The sequence below is a fragment of the Berghia stephanieae genome, chromosome 10 (assembly GCF_034508935.2).
Source record: "Berghia stephanieae isolate SIO BIC M18660-M18661 chromosome 10, UCSD_Bste_1.3, whole genome shotgun sequence".
Taxonomy (NCBI): domain Eukaryota; kingdom Metazoa; phylum Mollusca; class Gastropoda; order Nudibranchia; family Aeolidiidae; genus Berghia; species Berghia stephanieae.
The window spans coordinates 12,970,031-12,980,030 of record NC_088369.1 but is presented as its reverse complement, the minus strand read 5'-3'; the positions used below and the strand labels follow the sequence as shown (position 1 = coordinate 12,980,030).

The 10,000-nt window shown below is 34.9% G+C and overlaps 2 protein-coding genes across 3 annotated transcripts in view; both read left to right on the top strand.

The window, feature by feature from the left end:
* LOC144980539 (uncharacterized) overlaps positions 1–10,000 on the top strand; it is a 343,011-nt gene that overhangs the window by 238,679 nt on the left and 94,332 nt on the right. The gene's annotated exons all lie outside the window — the stretch shown is intronic.
* Positions 2,426–10,000, top strand: part of LOC144955926 (uncharacterized) — a 20,811-nt gene continuing 13,236 nt past the window's right edge. The window contains exons 1-2 of the mRNA XM_078886186.1: positions 2,426–2,582; positions 4,412–4,774. Coding sequence (XP_078742312.1) covers positions 2,426–2,582; positions 4,412–4,774 — 520 coding nt within the window. The remainder of the gene's footprint in view (positions 2,583–4,411; positions 4,775–10,000) is intronic.

Below are 10,000 nucleotides of genomic sequence, written 5' to 3'. Positions count from 1 at the left end.
TTTACTACTACTACTACTACTACCACTACTACTTTTAGTTTTAGCGCTATCCAACTCAACACTTCTCGTGTTTATTTTATTTTGGCAAAACTAGAATGGATTTTTGAAAAGAATATAAAATAATTTAAACTTAAACCTGTCTTTGCATCTTGCTTTATGCATACAGTATGCCATATCACAGCCATCACAAAATCATAGTTTAATGTTGAGAATATGCTATTTCTTTTGTAACTTCAGATCAGAGAGATTTGAGCTTTAAAAATCCTGAAAAATGTCTTGCTGTCAATCCAGACAACCCTTTTGATGTGATCTATGATGTTAATCGTAAGAATGTAATTTGATGAGGAAATGAATAACATTTAGGTACACATAGTTTGCTTTTTTTTTTTTTTTTTTTTTTTTGAGTCATGATGTGTAATACTATTACAGTCCACTCCGGATAATTGCAACTCGTTTAATCGCAACTTTCGGTTAATCACAATATTTCCTAAGCAATGGAAATACTTCTATATAAAAGTCACTGGTTAATTGCAACAAACTTCGGTTTTTTAAAAAGTGGTAAATTCAAGAAATCAAACAGTATATCATGATTAAATTTCATCATGGATGAAATCGTGACAGGTTGAAGAATCGAGAGTGAGCAGGATTTAATGCTACAGTAGTGTGTCACCACTCTGTTAGAGTCGAAAGAGGGCGGGGCTCTGCAGTATGGGTTTGTGACGTCATCGGTGGCCATTAAATAGAAGAGGGGTGGGGCTGGTCATAATCTTGACAACAGGTTATAAATGACAGTTATAAAGAGAGACTGAGCGATATCCTTTGTTTTAGGATTAAAAACTGTGCATTGTGACCAACGAGTTTGGTGAGAGCTTATTGTCTCTCATTAAGGCTAATCTCTTTAACTCTGACAAATGTTGAATTGTTGAGAAAAAAGATTGAAACTTCTTCCAATCTGAATAAGATATCGGCTTGCTTCATAGCTGCTTTTGGTTGACAAATCTACACGGGGCTGCCATATGGTTTTTGTTTCAATCAAATTGCTCTGTATGTGGTGGACTAAGAATATTATTTACTGGTTTGAGTTGACAATAAATGTGTAAAATGTTGAAATAGTGGACAGGAAACTGAATTTCGGTTAATCCCAACATTTTCGATGATCCCAAAGTATTGCGATTATCCTAAGTGGACTGTACCTGAATCTTGAACGAAAAAACTATCATATGGATATGATTATAGACAGATTGGTTTCTGGAATTATATTTCCGTCCTCCCTTGCCAACTCTGACGTTCTTGAAATTTAAAAGAAAATAGCCAGAAGGTTTCGGACTTAATTTTCTTTTTTTTCCAAAGGACAATAGTCATAAGGTAAATAATTTTTAAAAAATCCTTTTACAGCACAAGATGGCATGATTTTTTGTTTAAGAGTTTAGAGAAAAACTTGCACATGATAGTCTTCAGCTTTTTTTTTGTTGTTTTTATTTTCTATATAGACTCCAACTCAGAGCCTGAAAGTGATGCAGAACAAAGTTCCATATCACATAATTCATTTGTGGTAAGTATGTACATTAAAATAAAATCATAACATTTGTATAGCGTTTATCCACAGTTGGCACCATGCTCAAAATGCTTCACATCAACATATTTTGTGGTGGACAAAACACATTTGCCACAAAAGATGAGACCTGTAGTCTGTTAGGCGCAATACAATATTTCAGGACAAGGACAACACTGTTTTACACCAGTGAGATCTCCTAGTTTTTTGTTAAAAATTTTTCTTTGCAGTGGACTTCGCCAACAATAACACTATTTTAAACCTTCCTCGTTATATTTTGAAGTGATATTCATTGATGAGCCATTCACATTTGAAGTCGTTTGTTTTTCATTTGACAAAATGTGAAAATGATGCGTTTCCAGGAAAAATTAAAATAGCTTCTGTTGGGATTATACTTTTGATCTCGCATTTTGTTCAAATTCTCTTGCATCGTAATGTTTATCAACTTTTTTTGTTAACTATATTGCAGTTGCAAGGTTAGGAAGTTCATATTGTTGCAATGACAACCGTTTATATGTCCAGAATCGTAGTGATATAAAAAATTGTTTTGTAGTTGTTGGTCCTGGTGTAGGATTTAAAGAGTTGGTTAAAAACGGTTTACTGAAACCCTGGTTGGTGTATCTATATTTATCCAAGCACAGTTGAACATATTAAATACTTAGACAATATGTCTGCCTTTCTCAACTCTTTTTTATTATACTTGCATTATTAACCAGCTAATTGTTTAGTTGGATTATTGAACAATGGCTCTTCATGTTTATTGTCGACATGAATAAATTGATTGATCTGTCATCTTTTCCACAAAATATACAGGGTCCCGATTTTGTTGCTGACTCCGAGTCTGATTCCTCTACGTACTCTGTGAGGTACCCAATGCTGAGTACATCATTGTCTTTGGAACCTAGTGCTCATTCCCCAACTCAGTCAGAGCCTCATCCACAACTATCACAGACTGAACCTCGTTGCCAGTCTGGGACCCAGGTTCAACCCGAATGCTATACACTTGCAAACCAACGTGTTACGTGCAATGGTGAGTCATTTTTTTTTTTGTCATTCTTCTCCTTTGATATTTGTGGGATCAATTTTAATTTACCCATTCCTTTTAAAAGAAAACTTCCACCCCCTCCATGGTGCTGCATTTGTGTTATTGCATTTTTTCTGTTTTGGCAGTGCTGCGTCGCAAAATACGCTACCATTTACATAACAAGCACAAATCCAAATTTGATAGGGTGGACATCTTAGAATCTGAAACCCCAATGTGTGAGTGATATCAGTGAAACCAGCCATAAAAATGTTCATGTTTATTTTATTGGAGTTTTTTTTGTCTGTAATAGACTTAAATTGCTTGTATAGTAAGTGTTAAAATGGTTTTTTTGTTACAACCCATCTATATATTAAAACTGTTTCTTTGTATTTCTATGATGCTTAAGGCTTTTTTTCACAGACCAGCTGGAAACTTAACGAGAATCAGAGTAGATAACATTTTTATTAATCTTAATGTCTGCTGTGCTACAAACCCTTTTGACTTCCAGGTTCAATATTTTTCTTTATTCTAAAATTCTTGGGTTTCCTTTCAATGACAACTGAGATCATTAAAATTCAGCTCACAACATGATGTGTGTAGATTTGATGAAAACATATGTTCGAGTTGAGAAGCAGTGTTCACGAACTTGCTGATCGTTTTTACTAGCATTTATTTTCCTAACTTACCTGTGTCAATTAACAAAGGTAAGACTCAAATATTTTCTATCTGAACAGTGTGTTTGTTATTGAAATATTTCCGGCATATACATGTCATATTTCATTCCCACAAAATATAAATCAGGATTAAGTTGTCTGGGCATCAGCATCGTTCAGGCAGTTGGGGGGAAGTCTTTAAGGAATTAATGAAGCCGATGCTCAACCGGTCTGGAGGACGTTTGATTGATGTCGGCTGTTTGTTCTGCCAGCCGGTGATGTTTTCTCACTCCCTCAATGACAAAGAAAGTCATTGTTATGACTATGAACTATAGTCTATTATTACTTTTGTTACTATATTAATTGTTACTTATTGCCGCTACTGTTATTATTATTATTATTATTATTATTATTATTATTATTATTATTATTATTATTATTATTATTATTATTATTATTATTATTATGATATTGCCTTCATTGCATTCTATTACTATTATTGATATAATTAATTTCTGATTGTTGTAAATAATTTATGTGAATTGAATTTTGTCGATTGGCCAAGGGCCTACAATAAACTTAAATGAAATGTTAGTCTTTGGATAGGACTTGGGTCTATTCTTGATTGCTTTTCCGCCTGGGTCGAGTGAAGCATTTGGAGTAAATTTTGTTGCTCAACGTAAAAAACATGACGCTTACCATTCCGCTGATACTGATACCTCCAAGGGGTGGTTGGGGAAAAACCTAAAATTCTTTTGACATTCTGTCTGATTTTTTGCTGAAACAACAAAGGACAATCTATGTATTCAGATGAGACTTCAATGTGTTACTATTCCGATTTATGTTCATATTTTGATTATAATGAAGAGGGAACCCTGAACCCAGTGAAGTGGGTGGATTGATCTATTTATTTCTATTTCAAAACAAAAATATGGCGTCTTTTCACTGGATTTGTTATGTGGCAGAGGTCTCCACAAATCTAACATACCTCTTCCAAAGGAATAGATGGTAGAAAAGTATATAACAAGAAGGAATTATGACAGTTACTTGTCCAGGCCTTAAATATTTGGAATGCTATTCCTCTCTATCGCTGTCATGTAGCTGATGTGCATACGATCTGTCTATTGATTTATTTTCATAGTTCATAGCATGATGTGCTTTATTTTCTTCTTTTTTTTCCAGAGAAATACAAAAAGCCAAGGAGACCCTGTCCATACTGTGGACAGTTGCAAACAAAACTCTCAAGGCATTTGATGAGGAAACACAAAGATGAGACAGAAGTTACAGAGGCCATGAAACAGCCTGTAAAGGAAAGGGATAGAACAATGGAGAATCTCAAGAAAAAGGGCATTTTTTATTCAAACACTAGAAACAATTCAATAGTTATGCGTGAGAGAGCACAAGGGTCACATGAAGTTGTTATGTGTGCTGGCTGTAAGGGGTTTTACTCTGGACGAAGGGTTTATGAACACAAAAAGAAAAGTAGTACTGAGCATGCTCTGTGTACTGGGGTTGTAAAATTTTATCCCGTGGCTCCCAATGCAAGTAAAGAAATAAAGGAGAATATTCTTGACAAATTTCGGAATGATGAAGTGGGAAATTTGTGTCGATCAGACAAAGCTATAGTATTGTTAGGAACAAAATTGTGGAGTAAAAGTTCAAAGAAGGAGAGAAAAGTTATAATGAGTGATTTACGCATCTTAGGAAATTTGATTTTAAAAACTAGGAAGAGAACAAATCAACCTTCTTTCTCTGGAGAGGACGTGGTGAAGCGTTGTAACTTTAATGAAATATGGCAAACCATTTCTGAAATGACTTTGAAAGAGGATGGGACATTGAAAGCAGGCTTGAAGCTTTCAATTGGATTTATATTGAAAAAGTTAATTAATTTCTTAAAAGGGGAATATATAATGCAAAACAAAATGGAAGAATCCGCAGAGATAGATTTGTTCAAAGCTGTCCTGGATTATAATTGGGATAGTATTTTTTTTTACAGCCAGAGTTCAATGTGAAGCAAAGAGAACAAATTTGAGAAAACCCAAAGAGATGCCATTAGAGAATGATATAAAGAAGCTACGGCAATTTATTACTGAAGAGATAGTCCGTATTTGTGAGGATGATTATCAATTATTTGATTCACATATGTTTGTTAGGCTTCGCAATGTCATCGTAGCTAGGCTTACAATGTTTAATGCGAGGAGAGGCGGAGAACCCGCAAGGATGTTGTTAAAAGACTGGAATGATGCAGATTCAGGTGTATGGGTTGATCCCCAGCTTGTACAACATGTCACTGATCCTCTGGAAAAAGCGTTACTTGAGAAGTATAAGCTGGCCTATCAGTCTGGAAAGGGAAGCAAGATGTTGGTCCCTGTGTTGATACCCAATGACACAATTCAGCCTTTAAGGAAACTTGCACAGGAGCGTAAAGCTGTTGATATTTCAGACAACCCATTTCTTTTTCCAAATACAGGAATATCCAAAGATCATGTAAGTGGTTACATTGCCATCAAATATGTCACTTCCTTAGTAAAGGATTTAGAAAAACCCCAGTTGTTAATAGCTGATAAATTCAGGCACCGAGCTTCGACATTATTTGCCTTACTTGATGTCCCACAACACGAGAGAGATGTCTTCTATCGACATATGGGACACAGTGAATCAATCAATCAAAACATTTATCAGTGTCCACTTGCAATACGAGAAATAACAGAAGTTGGTCATTTTTTGGGTCAAATTGATAACTCAGCATCGGTCACTGGGGAAGGAAATTGTAACATTGAAACAAATGACTCTGTAGTGAATAGAGACTCAAATGCAAATTTTGGAACATCCATAGTAACAGCTGCAAATCAAGAAGAAATATTTGATGGTGAAGCAGGAGTGCCAAATCAGCTTACGTGTTCTTCAAAACAAACTGAACCCAAGAGGAATTCAAGCAAAAATCGGAGATACATGTCATGGTCAGATGAGGATACAGATAGAGTCAAGTCATATTTTTAAAACTTTGTCGAAGATGTTTCAGCACATGGTTCAAGGGGATCATTACCTAGAAAGTCTGAAATTATTCTGTTCTTAAAACACCACAGGGTATTTTCACAAAAAGGAATCCCTGAAGGTACACTAATTAGTTTGGTGAAGACAAAGATTTTTAATGAAAGAAATAAATATAGAAGGGAAAGAGCGTTTCAATCGGTGTAATGACAATCATGAATTTGAGTTGTATTACATTCATTGTATTGTATAGTGTTATTGACATATTTTGGGGGTTTACAAAAACGTTTTATCTTTATATAGTACAATCTGTTCATCATTGCAATATCCTTTTTTATATTATATGAACATTCATTTGCTCAGCTTGAGAGACAAATGCTTTGTAGAACCATAGCTGCCAACCGTTCTGTTAAAAACGGATTTGTTCCGTATTTGACTTCCTGAGTCCGTAAGTGCTTATTTTTAGTTCAAAATCCGTATTTTGTAATTTTTGACTAATTTGTGGTAAAAAAGCCATGTGAGCTTAATGAATTATTATTATTGATCCATTATTATTACTATTACTACTATTGTTGTTATTATTATTATCATTATTATTGGTGTCCAGTGAGAGCATAATCTCCATTTGTGTAGCTCTTTAATTTGAATTATGCCTCTATCATAAATGATTTTCAACAATTAAAAAAGTTCCATTCGTTTATATGACGCCTGTATTTTACTCAAACCTTTCATAATGTATTGGAGATTTGCATAGGATATGGATGTTAGCCTCGATATACTTTGAATATTCTAAGACAGTATTGATATTTTCACTATTTGTTACAAATATTATTTTAATTAAGAATAAAATTAAATCCACCTTTTTGATTGGAAGGTATTCAATAAGAAAATCAATTGCTTATATTGATTAAAGATGACAATGATTATTTCCCTTTATTAATTTATGAAATATATAAATTTAATCCCTTTAAAAACATCTTCATCTGATTTTAATTTTTTTTTTCAAGCAAGCTTTTGTAACGGTTTAGGTTCAAGAAAAATAAGTATACTCCATTTTTAGGTGTGTTTATCTTGTCAAAGTAAAGAATTAGGAATTCTCTAATATTTAGAGGTGCATTTTACTATAACTACTATTATAGTATACTACTTAAAGACCATTATGTTGCATGAAGAAAAACATATATGCAATCGTCTACTTTTTATCTGAACTCACCTAATTTTTACCCCAAAACGCCCTCTCAAGTGATGTACCAGGTTGGTAGTTATGCATTTCTAACCATCTTAAGTTATTTCATTTATTTTACAATTGTGCTTCTTGTGTATTGGTCCTTATCAAAGTTGAGGCAGTTGAATTCTTTCTTTATATTGTCCGTTCTGAATTTTGATCTCATTGTGGAAAGCTCCCATAGCGGGCAGGGAGGTACACACTGTGTCTTCTATCCCCTTATATCTGTTTTCCAACATGCTTTCAGTCTTTGTCTTGGAATGAGATTACTTGTTTTTTTCCTGGCCCTCGCCGGAGTCCTAGCTGGGAGGGAAGCAGTCAAATGCATATTTATTGTTTTGGGAGATGATATTTTTTTCCTTGTAAATCATCTCTCTGTTATGTATTATTACTATATTTGTTATTTTTTAATGTATAATGTAAGCATTTGAGTGTGTTCCTCTTTGTTGGATTTTGTTCTTGTGTCCGGATAAGACTTATAGGTGATCTCAAACTAAGTACATTGGTGATACGCTCTTGGAATCTACATCTGATCCCTATTTGTTCCCAGTTCCCCTATGTCTTACTTTCTCTTGGATGCTTCAACTGTAATTCTAGAACTTTTTACTATCCAATTTTCTTCCTTTTTACTGGCGCTGATATAACCTAAATGTGTTGCAAGCGCCGTAAAACCCTTAAAAACAAAACAACAATCATTGTGGAAAGTGTCATTTTAACGATTCAAATGTGCTGGTACTAAACCCGATAAATGAGCAACATTTGGACTAGCCTCTGTCATCTCAAACTTGTTTAGTGTTAGTAATAGTAATTAAAAAGGCTGACTTTTATATGTTGCGATTCGATGAAGGGGGGGGGGGGGGGGCGGGGCTTCGGCACACATCGCCCTCATCCCGGGCAAAATGAGCGTTCCTTATTTTATTTTTGAAAAGTTGGCAGCTATGTAGAACTATCTGAAAGAATCAGATATGGCAGAATAAAAAGTCTTTCTACTAACCCTAACTTAATTGGCCAATGTAGCTTTATGTTCAGCATTTTCTAGATACCTAATGTAAAATTTCACTATTCTTTTTATGATAATTTTAAGAGTTGCAATCTTTAGAGGTGACTGTCAAGAAATGACACCTCTGTGCATTTAATTTCATTCTTTCTTTATCCCCTCATCCTTAATCAGAATAATAATAATTAATAATGAAAAAAAATGCAGCAACGACAGCTTAGAACGGCATAAAGTGCTTAAGAATTATTTTTTTTGCATTAAACTTTATTCAAACGATTTTCAACACTTTTGCTTCACAGTTTATGCTTTTTAACAAATGCAATTAAGCAACTTACCAGCAACAACATATTGGTTTGTTATCATTTGAGGGTTTTATCAGTAAAACTGTTTCTATCCTTTTATGTTGCACTGTACACATAGCAAACTTCATGCTTTTATTTGGTGACCAAAGACTTATGTGATACAGTGGATGAATGTTTGTGATGGCTTTTGGAACTGAAATAAACCTGCAATATGATTTGTAGACTTCTATCGTTATGTATCATTTTTCGGTCAAATGTAAATGTAATTTTACACGAGCTTGATGTATCATAAAACCCACAATGAGCTCAACGTGCAGCTGGTAGTACATTTATATGGACACGAACAACGTTGTTACAATTCAGTAACGTACTCCAATTAACACAAGTGAGGCTGTAAATGAGACTTTTACAATGACTCTGCATCGCTACAAATATGGATTCGAACCCTGGCAACTCGGGCGTCAGACGAACTGTCTACCACGAAACCAAAGCAAGCATTGTGCAAGTTAAAGTGAATGAGATGTTGATTGAAGCCGTTCATTGTGTCCATCAGATCTGCTGTCCTATCCATCCAACTCCATTCACTGGGTGGGGTTCCCGACTTCCCATAATGGGCAGGGACGTACTCGTTGCGTCTTCTATCCCCCTATGTCTGTTTTCCAACTTGTTTTCTGTCTTTGTCTCGGGATGGGATTACTTGGTTTTGTCCAGGACCTGGCTGGGAGGGAAACAGTCAAATGTATAGTTCGAGTTTTGGGAGATTATATTTTTCCCTTGTAAATCATCTGTCTGTTATGCTCTTTATTGTTTTGTTTACATATTATTTATGCTTTGTAAACATTTGAGTGTATCCCTCTTTGTTGGGACCTGTGCTTGTGTCTGAATGAGACGTTTAGGTGATCTCAAACTAAGTACTTTGATAGTGGGCTCTTGGAATCTACTGTTTCCTATTTGAAACAAATCCCCTTTGCCTTACTTTTTCTTGGGTGCTCTAATTATAGTTCCAGAACTTTTTACTATCCCATTTTCTTCCTTTTTACTGGCGCTGATATGACCTTAATGTGTTGCAAGCGCCGTAAAACCCTTAAAAACAAAACAAAACAAACCAAGTCCATTCAGTGGTATACAACAACAACAAATAAACTCCTCTGCCTGGTCCCTTCTATCTCTGATCTTAACCTGGGTCGTCAGGTTTCTAAAGGGGTCGGGGACTGCAAAAACAATGGCGCACGGAGCAACTGGGAATATTTTTTTGC